This window comes from Leuresthes tenuis, unplaced genomic scaffold, assembly GCF_036924035.1.
Source record: "Leuresthes tenuis unplaced genomic scaffold, fLeuTen1.0.hap1 SCAF_6, whole genome shotgun sequence".
Classification (NCBI taxonomy): Eukaryota; Metazoa; Chordata; class Actinopteri; order Atheriniformes; family Atherinopsidae; genus Leuresthes; species Leuresthes tenuis.
The window spans coordinates 341,676-363,065 of record NW_027325360.1 but is presented as its reverse complement, the minus strand read 5'-3'; the positions used below and the strand labels follow the sequence as shown (position 1 = coordinate 363,065).

Below are 21,390 nucleotides of genomic sequence, written 5' to 3'. Positions count from 1 at the left end.
TGGACTTTTATGTCCAGAAAAACAGAAGGAACTGTAGCGTCTACTGACCCAGGTTTGGCACCATGAGCACCGCAGGACTCTGAGGCTCACATTAGTGTTTCTGGTGAAAAGGTTTGAACCCGCTCACACCGTACGTACAGAATAAGCTTTGGTTTGCTCTGAAAATCCTCTGCTGCTTTAAACAAGTCTTTTGGGCTGTTAGACATCCAGCTGCCATTTGGCGGTGTGTCGGCAGATATGATTTACATGCTGCCAGCATCAATCATCCGGTTTGCCTCAGGACGGTAACGGATTCTGTGGAAGAGCTGATTGACAGCAGCTGGGAGGTTCAGGTTGCTTAACCAGCAGGATGTTTCACAATGCCCACCTCAGAGGAGGAGATTTCCCAGCACACCTCAGCAGTCAGCTGTATATAAGGAACAGGTGAGCGTGTGCAGACACAGCAGCATTCAGCGGTCCAGGTGAACTCCTCCATCCAAACTCTGTCTGCAGACACGTAAGTGTTCAGTCGATCATCTTCTGTTTGATTTCACGTTGCTTCAGCTGTCACTGAACTGCTTCACATCATAATAAGAGACTGACTTCACTGCATTTAGGTTCAAACTATCTGAGTAACTTCCATCAACGTGTCAAAGTCAGTCGCTTTAATCAGCTCAGTTCACACTGGATTCCAAGAGAAAACTCAGTGGAACTGCAACGCTGAGCTGATGATGTTTGAACTAAAGATGCTCTGCACATGTTGTCAAACACAACATTTTGATGTATTCCTTATTCAGCCCATTCAGATCAGATGCAACAAATCCCTGTTTCTGCCTTTCAGTCCTGACTGAAGTTTGCCGGCTTTAACTTCGTCATTTTCAGGACACACGAACAGTCCTTTATTTGTCCCGTTTGGTCAACATAAGAGCAAATTTACAAGAAAAGTGGCAGGTAGATGGTTTCGATGTCATATCTATAGTTGTTCCAGGGGCTGAGGAATCCAGGTTTAGTGGACAGTGAGGAGTCTGGGACGTCTCCAGGCCTCCTGCAACATTTGTGGTAAATAGCAGAGTTCTGTTAGAGCTTCACTGTACGTCTGAGTCTGTCTGTCAGGATTTAGGCGCCTTCATCACAGGACTTCTGAGGGATTTAGGTCTGAATGAGCTACAGATGCCGCAGACTTGCTTCAGTGCTGTTTCCCTTTAAAAACAGCTGTGCACCATCACATTGGTAGATACACACCCAGCTGATAACTAGCAGCACTGTGAATAATATTTGTTGTTGGGTAAGTGATTGATTGATGTTGAACCTGTAAAGTGTTTTGAATCCTCAGTAACTGCATGTGGAACATGTTATTTCTTGTGAGTTCCTTCATGGACGTTTTAACTTTGTTTAATGCAGGAAACCAACATGACTGGCAGAATCACTGAGATCAAGGTTTCTCAGAATGAGGCTGAAGAAGAGCAGCTTCTCAAAGAAGGCTTCACCCCGAATCCCGTCAATCTGAACAAAAGAGCTGGAGGAGACAAAGTCCACCTCTGGTACAAGAGAGGCAGCGGTGCAGGAATCACCAAGATCCAGGTTTCCTACAATGATGACATGGTTGGCAGCATGTTGACAAATCGCTACATGAAGGTTGATGGAGACCTGAATGCTGGAACCGGTGGAGATAGCATCTACCTGTGGTACGCCGGAGGTTCCTCAGAGTACGACATTCCCATCGTGGACCTTTTCGTCTCCACAGAACCACAAGGAGAATCTCAGTTGTTTCAGTTCGGCTGGGAGAGGTTGTCCTGTAATCTGAACAGGAAGTCTTCAGGAAGCAGGATCTACCTGTGGGTGAGAAAAGAGAAGCCAGCCTACATCTGTGACATCACAGCCACTGCTGACTTTCAAGGCGATTTCCAACTGATCATGCAGGGCTACATCCGAGTGGACGAAAATATCAACAGAGGTGCAGGAGGGAAAAGAGTCTTCCTCTGGTACCGTCAGCATCCCGACAGTCAGAAGGCCCTCACTGACCTGCAGATCACCACCACCAGCTGTGAGATGGAGAAGTGGCAAAGGAAACACTATGAGCGGGTGGATCAGGATCTGAACGCCGGAACCACAGGACCCCCGGTGTACCTGTTTTACAGCAAAAACCAGTCCAAGTCCAACCCACCCATCAAGAACGCCACTCTGGTCATCGGGAAAGGTTACTCACTGCCGTATGAGAGGGCCGGGGTCCAGGTCATCGACAAAAACCTCAACACCGGCAACGACGGAGCTACCGAGTTTCTGTGTTATTATCAGTGAGAGTTTCCATGGCAACAGAGCTGAGCATGCTCACTGAGGAGAATCCCAAATATTTCTGTTTAATCAGTCAGGTGGTGGTTTATTTTTCTGAATGATGTTTTAAACTCTGTGATCTCAGAAACTGGCATTGACCCTACAATCAATCAGTCAATCAATCAATCAGTCAATAATCAGTTTGACCTGTTGTTCAGTGACTCTGAATCACTTTATTCTGATTACTTTCTCTGTTTCAATAAAACTTTGTTTGCATATGAAGTAACTTGGTCTCATTTTTCTTAGCTCAGTTTCATTGTTTTCAGTAGAAAAGACTAAATCTTTAACTCTGACAGGGTTTCTGCTGTTTTCTCTCTTTACCAAAGTACGTTGAAGTTCCAGTTCAGAGCAGGCGACGTAGAATCCTATTTAAAACCGCTGGCTAAGGAGAAGCGTAAATACAGTTAAATAGTTATTCACATTGGTGGTAATGACACCCGGTTACGGAGGTCACTAAATTAATGTTGAATATTAAATCTACCCTTTTTAAGAACTTGACTGGTGATCATCATATTGGTACATTTCGTCCTACAGAAACCTTTTTTAATTGGCTCTGTATGAATTGGACTAATTTGGAATTTAATTAATTGGATTTGATTGGATTGTGATTTCAATGAATTGGGATTGTATATTTGAAGTGGTTGGAGATGACGTTTGTTTTGATTTGATGCTTTATAAATAAAGCTTGATTTGAACATGTGTTTTCAGTTTGTGACAGTTTACTGTGAAACAAGAATGTGCCAGAAAGGAACATTCTCCTGTTGCATTAAAAGCAGTAAAGATGAACTGATGAGAAACTGAGCTTCTTCACAGATCTGATCAGATCAAACATCACAAGAAAGCAAAAAAAAATCAAAAACATTCACTCCACACAGAACAACAAGAAAGCCAATCTGTTTCTAAAACCTCAAAATTACTTAACTTAATAAATTTAATATTGTTGATTTAAAAATCCTGGAGGAAACAGTTTGCCATCTGAAATCAAAGACTTTTTAAAAACTGTTTTTACCTCAGTAGAAAGTGATCTCCTACAAATAGTTAACAGCTCACTGGCATCAGGCATTTTCCCAAGTCACTAAAGACAGCTGCCATTAAGCCACTCCTAAAGAGAACTCTGTGATGAACAACTACAGAACCGTCTCTAACCTCTCTTTTATATCCAAGATTATTGAGAAAGTTGTATTTAAGCAGCTCAATGACCTTATGAATGAAAGTGGAAGTCTCGATAACTTTCAGTCAGGCTTCCGACGTCCTCACAGCACTGAAACTGCTCTGGTCAAAGCGTTAAATGACATCAGGTTGAATACTGGTTCTGGTTATGTTTCAGTCCTGGTTCTGTTGGATCTCAGTTCTGCGTTTGATACTGTAGATCACAGAATCCTGTTGCACAGGCTGGAAAACTGGGCTGGACTTTCAAACCCGTCCTTAACTGGTTCAGGTCCTATTTAGAAGGCCAGAGTTATTTAGTTACAGTTGGCAGCTATGAATCTGAGCAACAAGTTGTGGAGTCCCCCAGGGGTCAATCCTTGGACCTCTTCTGTTTAACTTGTACATGCTCCCTTTGGGTCAGATATTGCAGAACTTTAACATTAATTATCACAGTTATGCAGACGATACACAACTTTATGTCTCTGTCACCAGACGGCTGCAGCCCAGCAGACGCACTGTGTCAGAGTCTGGAGGAAATAAACTCTGATCTGCGATCTGTTGAAATGTCTTGGTTAATGCATTTTTAAAGAGATGAAAAGTATCACATACCGGATCTCCTGCTCCACTCCGCTGTAGCCCATGCCTCCGCTCTTCCGGACAGGTGGGAAATAACATAGGCAACACGGGCTCGCTCAGAGGAAAAGTACATTGGTTGAAGGTCAAACCTCACACTGGGTGAGGAATGGCCGGTAGTCCATACTGGTGACACATCCGTTTAACGCGAGTCATCAGAAAGGTGAGTTGTTCACCAAATTTAGCCAGCACCTGCTCGTGCCGGGCGTTTGTGGCCTGGAGCTCTTGACGTAGAGCGCACCGGCCGTCCTCCTGTCTGTGCAGTCTGTCCCTGTGACTGGATGGTGGTGAGCACAGGGTCTGCCGAATCCATTTGTGGCCAGTTTGTACCGTCAGGGTGGGCACACAGAAGGATTCGTGATGCAGACTCGAAGACAAAGGTGGAGGTTCAAACTGTTTTACTGGACAGTGCTAGATAGTACAATAAATGTACAGGCGAAGGTACAACAACGTAAGGCAAAAAGCACTGAGATCCAACAGGACACAGACACGAGTCCGCTTTCAGAGGCTAAGAGGAGATCATTGCTAACTTTCACCAGTGCTGTTTCTGTGCTGTGATGCACTCTGAATCCTGCACTTATAAACTCACAAACTGCACATCGGTCTGCATCACATCTCAGACTGAAGAACAGGCTCCCTGGGACCTGGGCAGAAGCTTTAATGACACGATTCAGTCGCTGAGTACCAGCTCCAGACAATCTTTGCCCCATTCAGACTGAATGGCTGAGATCCGCCTGGAGTCACACCGAACAAAGCGAGTGACAGAAGTGGCCAGTTGCCATTAATTTCCAATGTACAGAGCGAAGAGGCGGGGCTAAAGTGAACGTGGCGCCAAGCGGCGAAGGGAGAAGGCGAGTGATGGGAGGGGGCTTAATGCCCCGATGAATGCTCGGCGCTCCCCGCGGTAAATTCAAAATGGCGGAATCCTGACAGATTTTGGAATTATATGGCGGACGGACGTTTTTTGTGAAAATGTAAGGCTTTTAGGTGCGCCTTATGGTGCGGAAAAGCCTTTGGGTGGACCGCTTGGTTCTCTGACTTTTTTATTGTGGAATGACATGATGGGTCCCAAACTCAGTTAATCTCGTTTGACTCGTCCTGGCAAAGCAGTTCTGTATAAAAACAGTCAACTGGAAGCAGAGCATCCTGATTTGGATTTTATGTCATGAGAGGTCTTGAATTTACTAACAACATTGACACACGACAAACCTGTTGGCAGCTGATTAGCGTTGAATTTACAGACGATAAGCCTGTTTAGAATGGAACAACGAACATATTCATAGCTTACCTGGATCTTACTCAAGAAGCCAGACTGAATCAGACTTCTGTTTTTAGACTTTTGGACCCACTGAGGAAACTCCACCAGCTTTCTGCTCTTTGACTTGATGCAGTTGCCTCTTCAATGTAGCGGTCAATAGCAGAGCCTTCGTGTATATTCTGATGCAGAAAATGCTGAAAGTCTCCAACTCTGATTCTCAGGGCCGGCTGACAATCTGCACCCATGTGATAGCATTTAATGGCTTTAGTTTGTCGGAGGATTCCAAAGGTCAAATATAATTTGGCCCCTCAGCAAAGTGGATGTGGCGAAGGAGACGTCCGGTTCTTCTGAGTTTAACGCATCTTTGGTCACGTTCTTTTAAATTAAATGTAGCTAAACTAAATAATCCCCAAAAGAATAACTAAACCAAAAAGACTTTACATCAGAAAAAGTTTATTGGGACAAAACAAATGGGTTCCTCTTATCAAACCAGGCTAAAGATACAGATAAAGTCATTGTAGTGGGTGACTTTAGTATTCATGTAGATGTTGAAAATGACAGCCTAAATATTAACTTTAATTCTATATTAGACTCTATTGGATTTTCTCAAAGTGTTCACAGACCTACTCACTGCCTTAATCACACCCTTGACCTTTGACTTATGGCATTGAGAGTGAACAGTTAACAGTGTTCCCTCATAACCCTGTCTTGTCTGACCATTTTTTAATAACTTTTGAATTTACATTACTTGACTTTACGGCTTCTGAGAAGAATTCTACATATAGAAGGCGTCTGTCAGAGAATGCTGTAACCAGATTTAAAGAGTTGATTTCATCATCCTTTTCTTCACTGCCATGTGCTGATATGACAGAGGACGGCTGCCTAAACTTTACTCCAGTAGAACTTGACTCTCTTCAAGCTTATGGGGCCTCTGCCCTATGCTTATTGGGGCTCTGCCCTATGCTTATGGGGGCCTCTGTCCTATGCTTATGGGGCCTCTGTCCTATGCTTATTGGGCCTCTGCCCTATGCTTATGGGGGCTCTGCCCTATGCTTATGGGGCCTCTGCCCTATGCTTATGGGGCCTCTGCCCTATGCTTATGGGGCCTTTGCCTTATGCTTATGGGGGGCTCTGCCCTATGCCTATGGGGGCTCTGCCCTATGCTTATGGGGCCTCTGTCCTATGCTTATGGGGCCTCTGCCCTATGCTTATGGGGCCTCTGTCCTATGCTTATGGGGGGCTCTGCCCTATGCCTATGGGGGCTCTGCCCTATGCTTATGGGGCCTCTGTCCTATGCTTATGGGGGCTCTGCCCTATGCTTATGGGGCCTCTGCCCTATGCTTATGGGGCCTCTGCCCTATGCTTATTGGGGCCTCTGCCCTATGCTTATGGGGCCTCTGCCCTATGCTTATTGGGGCTCTGCCCTATGCTTATGGGGCCTCTGCCCTATGCTTATGGGGCCTCTGCCCTATGCTTATGGGGCCTCTGTCCTATGCTTATGGGGCCTCTGTCCTATGCTTATGGGGCCTCTGTCCTATGCTTATGGGGCCTCTGCCCTATGCTTATGGGGCCTCTGCCCTATGCTTATGGGGGCTCTGTCCTATGCTTATGGGGCCTCTGCCCTATGCTTATGGGGCCTCTGTCCTATGCTTATGGGGCCTCTGTCCTATGCTTATGGGGGCTCTGCCCTATGCTTATGGGGGGCTCTGCCTTATGCTTATGGGGCCTCTGCCCTATGCTTATGGGGGCTCTGTCCTATGCTTATGGGGCCTCTGCCCTATGCTTATGGGGCCTCTGCCCTATGCTTATGGGGGCTCTGTCCTATGCTTATGGGGCCTCTGCCCTATGCTTATGGGGCCTCTGCCCTATGCTTATGGGGCTCTGTCCAGGGGCTTCCTCTGGGTGGATGCGTGGTTTCCCTGCGGTGGGCTTCCTGGGTTCTGTGGGGGCTGCTGGTGGCCCTCTCTGCCTGCTTCTGATTGCTTGGGGGGGGGGGGGGCTGTGGATTGTGGCCCTTTACACTTATACACTCATAACTAAGCACGGTTATCATGTAGGTCCTGTGCCGTGAGTGTTGCATGTTCTCACACACACTAGTCCAGTAGCATGGTCGCTAAGCAGTTGATGTATTATCATGTCGTCTCAGGTCATCTATATCCACAGCTGTGTTGTATGCGATTACCGCTTCTTGTGCTTGTTTTTGTTTGTTTGTGTGTTTGTTTTTTCTCTGCTTGTCTGCTTTCAGGTGCTCCTGGTGGCTCTAAGGCTGGATTCCCCTCAGAGGCCATGGATTGTTGTCTGTTTTGTTTTTACAGGTGTAGCAGCTGGTTGTCTGGTTTTTGTTTCCATCTTTGTTCTGTTTCCTCTTCTTTCCTCTTCTTCTTTCCTTGTCCCCCGGTCCGCTTCAGTTCTATTACATCTTATATATTGTAAACAAAAATAAATAAATGGGCATCAAGGGGAGCTTTACATTCATAAAGCTTCCTTTGGCAAAGCAAATCTGTTTGGCATCAAAGGTATTCAGACTACCGCCTGCTGCCATAATGCTGGACAGGACAAGGGGAAAAAAAACCCCAAAAAACTTGACTCTCTTGTTGACAGCACTACAGCTTCAATGCGTCCAACACTGGACAATGTTGCCCCTCTGAAAAGGAAGGTAATCAGTCAGAAGAGGTTGGCTCCTTGGTATAATCCACAGCTGCTTTAAAGCAGACTGAAGAAAGCTGGAGAGACAGTGGCGTTCCTCTAATTTAGAAGAGTCTCAATTAGTCTGGAAAGATAGTTTAATAACATATAAGAAAGCCCTTCGTAAAGCTAGAACTGCTTATTATTCATTATTGATAGAAGAGAATAAGAATAATCCCAGGTTTCTCTTCAGCGCTGCTGCCAGGCTGACAAAGAGTCCGAGCTCTGTTGAGCCATGTGTTCCTTTAACTCTCAGCAATTAATTAAATTTCCATTGTTATGCTGATGATACTCAGCTGTACTTATCTATGAAACCAGTCTTTCCTCTCCCACACCAATCAGCTGATTCATGTCTCTTTGCTGTTTAAACGTTTCAGCATCAGCTCACAGTTGCTCCTCCCCGCAGCCGGACTGTTCCGACCCGGACTCAGCAGACAGACCCCCCCCCCCTCTTCATGACGCAGCTCCGCCCACATTGAGCCCCGCCCCGATCTGCGGTACTTGGTGGAGTCTGGTCCCGCTGCAGTGCGCGGGGCGTCCTGCAGGGGGAGCTCTGGAGCAGACAGACTGCTGACCGACCCGGTGGTCGCTGTTAGTTTCTCCACTTTAACGTGTCATAACGGTTCCGTTCCCATGGCAACGGGCCGGCTGGTGGAGGTGTACCTGGACCTGCTGTCGCAGCCCTGCCGCGCGGTGCACATCCTGCTCACCTGCACCAAGATCCCGCACCGAGTCCGAACCGTGGCTCTGCGGAAAGGTGAGCTGCCAGGTTAACTAACGCTAACACAACTAACCAGATAACTGACCATCCGACTGACAAGACACGAGCTGGGTTACTTACCGACGGACTAACCTGGGGTTTGACATATTTCTGCCCTCTGGGTGTTCAGGCGCACTGACTTCTGGTTCAGTAAACTTTGACCCACTTCCACCAAACTCCGCTGGAAATCCGGAGATTTGAAGATTTCGTTGAAACCGTCGAAACAGGAACATGACGAACCCAATCAGAAACGTGATCCTAGCTTTTAGGTGTGTGCTGAATAATTCGGCCTTAGGTGCGAACACAGAACAAAGATTCTGGACCTGCAGAAAGCGGAGGAGCCACGACTCGTGCTGAACACGTCGGTTCTGGATTCGGCATGACGTCAGAGAGCACCTGGATGTCAGTCCTGACCCAAACCCTCAGAACATCACATGTTGGAGCTCAGGCTCTCAGACAGGAAATGAATATGAAACCAAACATGGTGGGATTAGAATAAAGAGTCCAACAGAATATGAATGAAATGAGAAGTATGAATATGTGTGAAGTCCGGCTTCATAAAGCCATCTAATGTTTGGTTCTGACGGGTCAGACCTTTTCATTCAGAAACCTTGAGGATTGGATCACTGTCTGTGTGCAGGAGAACACCGAACTCCAGAATTCACCGGGCTGAACCCGATGCAGAAGGTTCCTGTCATGGTGGACGGCGGCTTCGTCCTCACAGAGAGGTTCACACTCACTCATCAGCTCACCCTGATCCGACAGAACCAGAACCTCCACTCACAGCTGCTTCTGATCTGTAAGAGAAGTTCTGGGACCCGATGAGAACAGGCAGCTCAGACTGGAGGTTCTGATCCGTGTTGGATCAGGTATCAACAGGAGAATGGATCTGGTGGCTGATCAGAACCAGATCTATAACATGCAGAACCCATCCAGCCTTGTTTCACTGTAACTGCAGCTCAGCAGGTCCAGATATTCAGCGTGTTCTGGTTCTGGTCCAAAGGGCTGATTTTATTTCAGATTAACATCCTGGGCTCAGAGACTTTATGGATTAAACTGATCATCTGAAGGTGTATGGAAGCGAATTTTGACCAGAATTCAAATTAAAATGCATTTGCAGAAATGCTTTTTCATTTAAAGACTGTGGCTGCATTATTGGACTCATAAATAAAATGAGTAATCAATCATCCTATTTGCATTTTAATTTTCTTCAAGAGAGCTCAATCTTTCACTTAATTAAAATGAAAAAGAAATAAAGAAATTTGAGATTTAATTTTCAAAATATGCCCCAAAACATAGATCCCAAAATTCAATTTGAAATGTGAAAATTGAAAATTTAAATGCATTTATAGAAATGCTTTTTCATTTAAAGAATGTTGCTGCATTATTACAGATTTACACATTAAGGAGGTTCCACAGTAAACCTGTTCAGTCCTGGAACAGCTGGACAGATTTACACATTAAGGAGGTTCCACAGTAAACCTGTTCAGTCCTGGAACAGCTGGATGCTGCGGAGCCTCAAATGGGACGAGGACCCATCAACATCCGTTCAGTCCACTGAAAATGGTTAAATGGTTTAAAAATAAAGGAAATAGCAGAGCTGCCACCAGACAATGAAAGCAAAGGATTGATGTAGCAGATTCATTATTCCTATTATTTGTAAAGGAGTTCACAGATAAACTTAATTGCTGCGTTTGATGCTTTGAGCCAAAGTTAAATCATTGTTGGAAATAATTGTGGACGTTTGGGAGCCGCTGACCTTTAGTTTGGGAGCAGCTGACCTTTAGTTTGGGAGCAGCTGACCTTTAGTTTGGGAGCAGCTGACCTTTAGTTTGGGAGCCGCTGACCTTTAGTTTGGGAGCCGCTGACCTTTAGTTTGGGAGCCGCTGACCTTTAGTTTGGGAGCAGCTGACCTTTAGTTTGGGAGCCGCTGACCTTTAGTTTGGGAGCAGCTGACCTTTAGTTTGGGAGATGCTGACCTTTAGTTTGGGAGATGCTGACCTTTAGTTTGGGAGCCGCTGACCTTTAGTTTGGGAGCAGCTGACCTTTAGTTTGGGAGATGCTGACCTTTAGTTTGGGAGATGCTGACCTTTAGTTTGGGAGCCGCTGACCTTTAGTTTGGGAGCCGCTGACCTTTAGTTTGGGAGCAGCTGACCTTTAGTTTGGGAGCCGCTGACCTTTAGTTTGGGAGCCGCTGACCTTTAGTTTGGGAGCCGCTGACCTTTAGTTTGGGAGCCGCTGACCTTTAGTTTGGGAGCCGCTGACCTTTAGTTTGGGAGATGCTGACCTTTAGTTTGGGAGCCGCTGACCTTTAGTTTGGGAGCAGCTGACCTTTAGTTTGGGAGCAGCTGACCTTTAGTTTGGGAGCAGCTGACCTTTAGTTTGGGAGCCGCTGACCTTTAGTTTGGGAGCCGCTGACCTTTAGTTTGGGAGATGCTGACCTTTAGTTTGGGAGCAGCTGACCTTTAGTTTGGGAGATGCTGACCTTTAGTTTGGGAGCCGCTGACCTTTAGTTTGGGAGCAGCTGACCTTTAGTTTGGGAGCCGCTGACCTTTAGTTTGGGAGCCGCTGACCTTTAGTTTGGGAGATGCTGACCTTTAGTTTGGGAGATGCTGACCTTTAGTTTGGGAGCCGCTGACCTTTAGTTTGGGAGCCGCTGACCTTTAGTTTGGGAGCCGCTGACCTTTAGTTTGGGAGCCGCTGACCTTTAGTTTGGGAGCCGCTGACCTTTAGTTTGGGAGCCGCTGACCTTTAGTTTGGGAGCCGCTGACCTTTAGTTTGGGAGCAGCTGACCTTTAGTTTGGGAGCAGCTGACCTTTAGTTTGGGAGCCGCTGACCTTTAGTTTGGGAGCCGCTGACCTTTAGTTTGGGAGATGCTGACCTTTAGTTTGGGAGCCGCTGACCTTTAGTTTGGGAGATGCTGACCTTTAGTTTGGGAGCAGCTGACCTTTAGTTTGGGAGCAGCTGACCTTTAGTTTGGGAGATGCTGACCTTTAGTTTGGGAGCCGCTGACCTTTAGTTTGGGAGATGCTGACCTTTAGTTTGGGAGCCAATGGCAGCTGACTTTCACACGTCACCGTGACGACAATAATCCACCGCCGTGGACGCCGTGTCAGGCTGACTGATGTTTATCTGTCACAGCGACGCCATCCTGAAGTACCTGGCCACCAGGTACGATGTCCCTCAGCACTGGTATCCACGGCAACCTGAGAGACGAGCCCGGGTGGACGAGTACACGGCGTGGCACCACACCAACACACGGGTGCACGCTGCCAAAGTCTTCATACTGGAGGTGAGAGCACGCACGCACGTGCACAGTGTCAGGTGTTCAGCCCTCACCTGTGTCTCTGGCTCCGCCCCCTCAGGTGCTGCTGCCCGCACAGTCTGGCGCCCAGGTGGACGAGCGGCGCCTCCGGGCGGCGCTCTCAGAGCTGGACGACACGCTGGACAAGCTGGAGTCCGTGTTCCTGCGGCGGCAGCCGTTCCTCTGCGGCGACGACATCACTCTGGCCGACCTGCTCGCCGTGTGCGAGCTCATGCAGGTTCGATGTTTGAGCCGCTGAGGGGGCGGGGCTTGTGTGGTTCAAGGTTCTGAGTGTCCTGCTGTGTGTCCGCAGCCTCTGGGGGGGGGGCGGGACGTCCTGAAGCGCCGCCCTCTGCTGCAGCGCTGGAAGAGCCGCGTCCAGTCGGCCGTTGGCGAGGCATTCGACGAAGCTCACGCCGTGCTGTACGCTGTCAGAGACCGCCGCCGAGCCCGGCTGTGATGTCATCACTGCCCGGAGGAAGGTGTTTGATTCAATTTCAAATCAATGATCTGAAACTTTGACTCTGATTGGTTTTGACCCACTGAGGCCTTCAGCTTCAATCACACTGTAACAGTTTGGTGAAAACAGAAATAAAGTTTTATTTTCTGCTGTTTGTTTGTTTGTTTACTGTTTATCAGCCTCTCTGCTGTCATGACAACATGTTAAACAATCCTGAAAAGGAAAGTTCTCATTAGTAATGAGACAGAATGGACTGTTTCTGACCCAGAGTCCTGATCAACAGTTCTGCAGCTTTCTGAAGCTCTTTCACAGTTTTTCTTTGGACATTTTCTGCTTTTTCCCTCATCTTCAGTCCTTGTTCCTGAGCATTTTCAGAGGTTTTTTCTTTGTTCAGCCACTTAACTCTGACCTTTGACCCATTCAGGCAGAAAAAAGGCTCCTAACTCAAGGGATGAACCAGTGTTGTGTCGACACAGAACAGACAACTTAGCAAAGAAGCCATTTTAAACTGGATCTTTAGGCACTTTGTCACAAAGACACATCATTTGTTCCCATTTCTTTAGCTGCATCTATGAAAAACAGCAAAGAAAACACAGTTTGACAGACAGAAAATAGGATTTCTGCAGCAACAAGGTGATTCCCAAAGAGCTATTAGCTGAAAACTTGGCATATCTCAGCATGGTGTGCAGTGTGTCCTTAAAACATTTGAGGAAACTGGACAAGTGGAGGACAAAAGAAGAAGTGTCAGGCCTAAAAAACTATCTCCAGCAGATGAACAGGATCTGAAAGTGATGTCCTTAAGAAAGAGGAAAAAATCCAGCTGTGACCTGACAGGACCTGAGAGATGCATCTGGACCTTCAGCTGATCCATCTACTGTTGGCCCAAGCCTCATCAGAAATGGGCTCCATGGAAGGGTGGCTGTCAAGAAGCCGTTCTTAAGGAAGGGAAACAGGGAGAAAAGGCTGAGCTGTGCCAAATGACACAAGAAGTGGACTGAAAATCAGTGGCAACAGGTCTTATGGAGGGATGAATCCTCCCCAGAGCCCGGACCTCAACATTATTGAAGCAGTGTGGGATCATCTGACAGAGAACGGAACAAAAGGCAGCCCACATCCAAAGAAGAGCTTTGGGATGTCCTTCAAGAAGCCTGGAGAACTATTCCTGAAGACTCCTTAAAGAAATGACAGAAAGCTCGTCTCAGAGGGTTCAGGCTGTGTTGGAGAATAAAGGAGCTCAGACCAGAGATTCACTTTAAAGCTGCTGAGAACTATTCCTGAAGAAGTCACTTTAGTTACGGATGAAAGAGTCAAAACTCATCATCATTCACACATCTTTATTGTTGTCTTTTGGCCCATGACACAAGGATACACAACATGACGACACACACTTACACACACTACAGTACGCTGCATAATTCAGTGAAACAGATCCTGGTACATTATCATCTTCATATATTCTGTAAACATAGATTCATGTTAATACTGCACAGAGAACAGGTGAGTGTTGGAGGCGGAGCCTCGTTCAACACTTTAAATCATACAACACTGCAGGAAGCATGCTGGCACTAACGTGGGATAACTTCACATCTACAAACACGTCCCGGAGAGGCAGCTGAACGCAGTTCAGAGTTCCACTAACGCTAAACAACCACGACACGAAGAGGTTAGGGTTAGGGTTAGCTGTCCCTAAGGGTTAGGGTTAGAGTTACCTGTCCCTAAGGGTTAGGGTTAGAGTTACCTAAGGGTTAGGGTTAGGGTTACCTGTCCCTAAGGGTTAGGGTTAGGGTTACCTGTCCCTTAGAGTTAGGGTTAGAGTTACCTGTCCCTAAGGGTTAGGGTTAGGGTTACCTGTCCCTTAGAGTTAGGGTTAGAGTTACCTATCCCTAAGGGTTAGGGTTAGGGTTACCTGTCCCTAAGGGTTAGAGTTACCTATCCCTAAGGGTTAGAGTTACCTATCCCTAAGGGTTAGGGTTACCTGTCCCTAAGGGTTAGAGTTACCTATCCCTAAGGGTTAGGGTTAGAGTTACCTATCCCTAAGGGTTAGGGTTAGGGTTACCTATCCCTCAGGGTTAGGGTTACCTGTCCCTAAGGGTTAGGGTTAGAGTTACCTGTCCCTAAGGGTTAGGGTTAGGGTTACCTATCCCTAAGGGTTAGGGTTAGGGTTACCTAAGGGTTAGGGTTAGAGTTACCTGTCCCTAAGGGTTAGGGTTAGGGTTACCTGTCCCTAAGGGTTAGGGTTACCTATCCCTAAGGGTTAGGGTTACCTGTCCCTAAGGGTTAGGGTTACCTATCCCTAAGGGTTAGGGTTACCTGTCCCTAAGGGTTAGAGTTACCTATCCCTAAGGGTTAGAGTTACCTGTCCCTAAGGGTTAGGGTTAGGGTTACCTGTCCCTAAGGGTTAGGGTTACCTATCCCTAAGGGTTAGGGTTACCTGTCCCTAAGGGTTAGGGTTAGGGTTACCTGTCCCTAAGGGTTAGGGTTACCTATCCCTAAGGGTTAGGGTTACCTGTCCCTAAGGGTTAGGGTTACCTATCCCTAAGGGTTAGGGTTACCTATCCCTAAGGGTTAGAGTTACCTATCCCTAAGGGTTAGAGTTACCTGTCCCTAACCCTAACGCAGAAGCAGATCGATGGGCAGGTCCACAGAAACAGGAGCAGCACTCCTCACATCTTCACCAGCAACACAAGAACACTTCAAACGAGCCGAGTTTCATTCAGGGACAGAAGTACAGACATCAGGAATTTAACAAACACTGGATACATTTTATACAACAATCATGTAGTTTCTATAAGTCATTACTGAAAGTGAACATGTTTTTACTCGGTTCCAGCATGTTCTGACAGGTGACAAACAGACTGGTTCACCTGGGGCAGTTAATTCAGTTTATATTAAACCCACAAAGAAGAAGTCCAGAGTCCAGAAACAACTTAAATCAAAACTGCTACAGGAGTAACTTGTTTTGGCCAAGCTGTTAATGTTGTAACTGGGTTCACTGGATCCCAAGCCAGTCAGAACCAGTCAGAACCAGTGAGAACCAGTCAGAACTAGCTGGAGTACCCGTCATGAACCATCAGCTTTGTACCTGGAACCAGGCAGACCCAGCTGGCCGTCAGCACCATAAAACAACATGTTAAAGATGTGGAACCGGTGGGAAACCCGACGGCGGTTTGAAGGTTGTCAGCAGAACAATGTTCTGTCACAGAGGAACTCAAAAGATGCTGGGAACATGTTTCCAATAAGAGCAGCAGATCATAAATAAATCAATAAATAGATTGAAGAAGAGACACATTTGAACAATATTCATACTTTACACTGTAAAGAAAATCTGAGATGTTCACAGATTCAAACAGGAGATACCGGGTCTGCAGATTCAGAGCAGAGTGAGAAGTCTTCACTTCACAACGTCTCTGCAGGCGTCCACATTACAGACCTGATACCTGTCTGTCTGCGGTCACACGGACCGCTGGACCACAGATTGTTGCATGCAGTATTGCTGATCAGTAAGTCACAAAGTGCTGATAACTATCATTATTACTAGAAAGGTTCACAGTAACACAGCATCAGTACACACACAAACACTTCAGGTTAACCCTCAATAGAAGACTGGGGGCTCTCTCCGTGGGCGGGGCTACCTTTACCGGGACGGCTGAAGAAAAAACCACAGAAAACAGAGAGAAAAGAAAAGAGAAGAGTGAATCCACAGAAACAAGAAGGAGAAGGCGTCAAATGCAGGGACCAGATCATCAGATTCAGTTCATAACACCACAAAGACCTTCTGAACCAGATGAAACCAGCAGGAAACCAACATGAACTGATCCAACTTCAGGAACCAGTTAAACACGTTAAAGTGGGCTGGAATCTAAAGAAACCAGCTGGTCTGATCCAACTTCAGGAACCAGTTAAACACGTTAAAGTGGGCTGGAATCTAAAGAAACCAGCTGGTCTGATCCAACTTCAGGAACCAGTTAAACACATTAAAGTGGGCTGGAATCTAAAGAAACCAGCTGGTCTGATCCAACTTCAGGAACCAGTTAAACACGTTAAAGTGGGCTGGAATCTAAAGAAACCAGCTGGTCTGATCCAACTTCAGGAACCAGTTAAACACGTTAAAGTGGGCTGGAATCTAAAGAAACCAGCTGGTCTGATCCAACTTCAGGAACCAGTTAAACACGTTAAAGTGGGCTGGAATCTAAAGAAACCAGCTGGTCTGATCCAACTTCAGGAACCAGTTAAACACGTTAAAGTGGGCTGGAATCTAAAGAAACCAGCTGGTCTGATCCAACTTCAGGAACCAGTTAAACACGTTAAAGTGGGCTGGAAGCTAAAGAAACCAGCTGGTCTGATCCAACTTCAGGAACCAGTTAAACACGTTAAAGTGGGCTGGAATCTAAAGAAACCAGCTGGTCTGATCCAACTTCAGGAACCAGTTAAACACGTTAAAGTGGGCTGGAATCTAAAGAAACCAGCTGGTCTGATCCAACTTCAGGAACCAGTTAAACACGTTAAAGTGGGCTGGAATCTAAAGAAACCAGCTGGTCTGATCCAACTTCAGGAACCAGTTAAACACGTTAAAGTGGGCTGGAATCTAAAGAAACCAGCTGGTCTGATCCAACTTCAGGAACCAGTTAAACACGTTAAAGTGGGCTGGAATCTAAAGAAACCAGCTGGTCTGATCCAACTTCAGGAACCAGTTAAACACGTTAAAGTGGGCTGGAATCTAAAGAAACCAGCTGGTCTGATCCAACTTCAGGAACCAGTTAAACACGTTAAAGTGGGCTGGAATCTAAAGAAACCAGCTGGTCTGATCCAACTTCAGGAACCAGTTAAACACGTTAAAGTGGGCTGGAATCTAAAGAAACCAGCTGGTCTGATCCAACTTCAGGAACCAGTTAAACACGTTAAAGTGGGCTGGAATCTAAAGAAACCAGCTGGTCTGATCCAACTTCAGGAACCAGTTAAACACGTTAAAGTGGGCTGGAATCTAAAGAAACCAGCTGGTCTGATCCAACTTCAGGAACCAGTTAAACACGTTAAAGTGGGCTGGAATCTAAAGAAACCAGCTGGTCTGATCCAACTTCAGGAACCAGTTAAACACGTTAAAGTGGGCTGGAATCTAAAGAAACCAGCTGGTCTGATCCAACTTCAGGAACCAGTTAAACACGTTAAAGTGGGCTGGAATCTAAAGAAACCAGCTGGTCTGATCCAACTTCAGGAACCAGTTAAACACGTTAAAGTGGGCTGGAATCTAAAGAAACCAGCTGGTCTGATCCAACTTCAGGAACCAGTTAAACACGTTAAAGTGGGCTGGAATCTAAAGAAACCAGCTGGTCTGATCCAACTTCAGGAACCAGTTAAACACGTTAAAGTGGGCTGGAATCTAAAGAAACCAGCTGGAGTAAGAGGCGGGTCTGGAGGATCAGAATGGAGATGCTGGAGCCCCTCGAGTGGCAACAAATAACGAGGAAAACAACCAAAACACAGGAGAGAGGGACAGTCAGTTGCAGGTGAATGGAGTCACATGGCTAATGATGATGCTGAGGGGGGGGGGGGGGGGGGGGGGGCGTATGGCGAGGATTGGACAATAAGATACATACATGGAGAGACAGTGACATCACACAGAGCTGACGTACCATTGGTGGACTCCTCACTGGTCACTGATAGAGATTCTGAAAGAATAACCATATATGGTCAACATGGGGGGGGGGGTCTGGGGGCGGGGCTATAACTGACATACTGACAGCTTCTTGTTTAGCCTTTTAAGGTACTGTTAGAACCGGATCACACAAACCGAGAGACAGGTGGAGAGACGGGTGGAGAGACGGGTGGAGAGACGGGTGGAGAGAAAGGTGGAGAGACAGGTGGAGAGACTGGTGGAGAGACGGGTGGAGAGACTGGTGGAGAGACTGGTGGAGAGACGGGTGGAGAGACTGGTGGAGAGACTGGTGGAGAGACGGGTGGAGAGACGGGTGGAGAGACAGGTGGAGAGACAGGTGGAGAGACAGGTGGAGAGACGGGTGGAGAGACGGGTGGAGAGACGGGTGGAGAGAAAGGTGGAGAGACAGGTGGAGAGACTGGTGGAGAGACTGGTGGAGAGACGGGTGGAGAGACAGGTGGAGAGACTGGTGGAGAGACTGGTGGAGAGACGGGTGGAGAGACTGGTGGAGAGACGGGTGGAGAGACGGGTGGAGAGACAGGTGGAGAGACGGGTGGAGAGACTGGTGGAGAGACGGGTGGAGAGACAGGTGGAGAGACTGGTGGAGAGACTGGTGGAGAGACGGGTGGAGAGACTGGTGGAGAGACGGGTGGAGAGACGGGTGGAGAGAAAGGTGGAGAGACAGGTGGAGAGACTGGTGGAGAGACGGGTGGAGAGACGGGTGGAGAGACGGGTGGAGAGAAAGGTGGAGAGACAGGTGGAGAGACTGGTGGAGAGACTGGTGGAGAGACGGGTGGAGAGACGGGTGGAGAGAAAGGTGGAGAGACGGGTGGAGAGACGGGTGGAGAGACGGGTGGGGGAGACTGAGATGTAAACCAACAGGTAGACAGACAGACAGACAGACAGACAGACAGACATGGCTGCAGGTGGATGTGTGGATGGTGAGACAGGTGGAGAGACGGGTGGAGAGACGGGTGGAGAGACAGGTGGAGAGACGGGTGGAGAGACGGGTGGAGAGAAAGGTGGAGAGACTGGTGGAGAGACGGGTGGAGAGACTGGTGGAGAGACTGGTGGAGAGACGGGTGGAGAGACTGGTGGAGAGACTGGTGGAGAGACTGGTGGAGAGACAGGTGGAGAGACTGGTGGAGAGACGGGTGGAGAGACTGGTGGAGAGACTGGTGGAGAGACAGGTGGAGAGACTGGTGGGGGAGACTGAGATGTAAACCAACAGACAGACAGACAGACAGACAGACAGACAGACATGGCTGCAGGTGGATGTGTGGATGGTGAGACAGGTGGAGAGACGGGTGGAGAGACGGGTGGAGAGACAGGTGGAGAGACGGGTGGAGAGACGGGTGGAGAGAAAGGTGGAGAGACTGGTGGAGAGACGGGTGGAGAGACTGGTGGAGAGACTGGTGGAGAGACGGGTGGAGAGACTGGTGGAGAGACTGGTGGAGAGACTGGTGGAGAGACAGGTGGAGAGACTGGTGGAGAGACGGGTGGAGAGACTGGTGGAGAGACAGGTGGAGAGACTGGTGGAGAGACTGGTGGAGAGACGGGTGGAGAGACTGGTGGAGAGACTGGTGGAGAGACAGGTGGAGAGACTGGTGGGGGAGACTGAGATGTAAACCAACAGACAGACAGACAGACAGACAGACATGGCTGCAGGTGGATGTGTGGATGGTGAGACAGGTGCATAAAGACATTTTGGACACGCACAGATGAGACTAAGATGGAAGGATGGAGGAGGGGAAGAAAGACCAGTCTTTCTGCTTCATGGCTGAATGGGTTGTTTGTGGATCGCTGCCTCTTGCTCTACAGCACCAATAAAAAAGAAGTGACTTCCTCTTTGTGAGAACTTTAGTCTAATCAAACATCGTGTTTTCAGATCACCTCTGCGGAGACGTTATGGACCATTCATCCTAAGACTGATGGTCCGGTCTGACCCACACTGTGACCTGGATCTTACCGCCACTCAGAGCCAGAGCCAGTCTTCTGCTGGTCAACTGAGCCAATTATTATGAACTTAAACAGTACTGACAGCAGAGTATTACCTCGGGACTCCAGGTGGGGGCGCTCTGTTGGGCCGTGAAGGGACAGAAGGTGGGGGTCCTGGATCAGGTGACACTGCGGAACGGGACGGGGGGCTGGGGGCAGCGCGGCCACCGGGTCGAGGAGGACCTGGAGGGGCGCGGCGCTGTGGGGTCGGACTGGACATCGGAGACCTGTGGAGACCAGCAGAGACTCAGAGAAGCTGCCCACCTGGCTCCTGAAGAACAGCCGATCCGTTACCAGGTTACCTGCGTCCAGACGGCATCCCGGTCACCTGCAGCCAGGAGTCATCGACGGGCGGAGGCATTGCCGTGGTGATGGTGGAGGTGCTGATGTCACCGATGATGCCAAGGCCCTCTCGCAGGGCATGGTACATCCGGAGCATCTCGTCACGGTGCTGGGCCTGGATCAGGACAGAACCAGATCTGTCAACAGGTCGACAAAACAAACACACCCCCACCAGTCTTCTCTGGACTCACTTGTTCCTGGGACTCCTCCATCAAGGTGTTCTGGTCTCCACAAGAGTAAAGTTGAGCCAGCAGGTCAGCATGGATGAACTCCTTCGCCTGAAGAGCATAAAAGAGGTCATATGATTCATGACGTCACTTCCTGTTATAATCTGAGTGTGCCAGTGTGTGGGCAGTCATACGTTGTTGACCATCAGGTGCATGACGGTCTTTGGGATCAGATCTCTGACAGTGCGGTGGATGATGGCCAGGTACGAGTCCACCAGGTTCCTAACAATCTCCACCTGTCGCTCCAGCTGAGGGTCCATACTGTGGATCTGTCCATCAGTGTTCGAGTCTTCTGCCTCCCCCTGTGGATGCATAAACGTCATACGCAAACCTCCACCTGCACGCATACACCGCCCAACAATCGGTAGACACACAACAGTGACTCACCTTCTCTTTATCCTGCAGGCCAGCAAGAAAAACAGAGAGGAGTGTCACAGTAAGGTGTTAATGCAGCCACATTGGAGCAGGGTTTATGTAGTAAGGTGCAGTAAAGTGCGGTAAGGTGTAGTAAGGTGTAGTAAGGTGTGGTAAGGTGTAGTAAAGTGCAATAAGGTGTAGTAAGGTGTGGTAAGGTGCAGTAAAGTGCAATAAGGTGTAGTAAGGTGTGGTAA

General features: G+C 48.0%; 4 protein-coding genes across 9 annotated transcripts in view; 2 read left to right on the top strand and 2 right to left on the bottom strand.

The window, feature by feature from the left end:
• Positions 1-446: 446 nt before the first annotated feature.
• LOC140309032 (uncharacterized) lies at positions 447-2,532 on the top strand. Its single transcript, XM_072386868.1, has 2 exons — positions 447-496; positions 1,381-2,532. The coding sequence occupies exon 2, from the start codon at positions 1,390-1,392 to the stop codon at positions 2,275-2,277; it is 888 nt and encodes a 295-aa protein (XP_072242969.1). The 5' UTR covers positions 447-496; positions 1,381-1,389; the 3' UTR covers positions 2,278-2,532.
• Positions 2,533-8,577: 6,045 nt separating this feature from the next.
• On the top strand, positions 8,578-12,713 carry gstt2 (glutathione S-transferase theta 2). Its single transcript, XM_072387105.1, has 5 exons — positions 8,578-8,792; positions 9,436-9,523; positions 11,937-12,087; positions 12,161-12,337; positions 12,413-12,713. The coding sequence occupies exons 1-5, from the start codon at positions 8,669-8,671 to the stop codon at positions 12,557-12,559; spliced, it is 687 nt and encodes a 228-aa protein (XP_072243206.1). The 5' UTR covers positions 8,578-8,668; the 3' UTR covers positions 12,560-12,713.
• A 1,142-nt stretch (positions 12,714-13,855) lies between these two features.
• LOC140309285 (dynamin-1-like) overlaps positions 13,856-21,390 on the bottom strand; it is a 39,893-nt gene continuing 32,358 nt past the window's right edge. For 2 of the 6 annotated variants that reach the window (XM_072387099.1, XM_072387101.1), the window contains 6 exons: positions 21,167-21,178; positions 20,914-21,081; positions 20,744-20,830; positions 20,513-20,667; positions 20,267-20,437; positions 13,856-16,205 (listed from right to left, as the gene is read on the bottom strand). In XM_072387099.1, coding sequence (XP_072243200.1) covers positions 16,145-16,205; positions 20,267-20,437; positions 20,513-20,667; positions 20,744-20,830; positions 20,914-21,081; positions 21,167-21,178 — 654 coding nt within the window. In that variant the 3' untranslated portion in view covers positions 13,856-16,144. Of the gene's footprint in view, positions 16,206-18,189; positions 18,226-20,266; positions 20,438-20,512; positions 20,668-20,743; positions 20,831-20,913; positions 21,082-21,166; positions 21,179-21,390 lie in introns of all 6 variants that reach the window. The other 4 variants (XM_072387100.1, XM_072387102.1, XR_011916366.1 and 1 more) reach the window with 3 other exon arrangements.
• LOC140309286 (uncharacterized) lies at positions 18,232-20,254 on the bottom strand. Its single transcript, XM_072387104.1, has 2 exons — positions 19,831-20,254; positions 18,232-19,744 (listed from the first exon to the last, which is right to left on the bottom strand). The coding sequence occupies exons 1-2, from the start codon at positions 19,870-19,872 to the stop codon at positions 18,338-18,340; spliced, it is 1,449 nt and encodes a 482-aa protein (XP_072243205.1). The 5' UTR covers positions 19,873-20,254; the 3' UTR covers positions 18,232-18,337.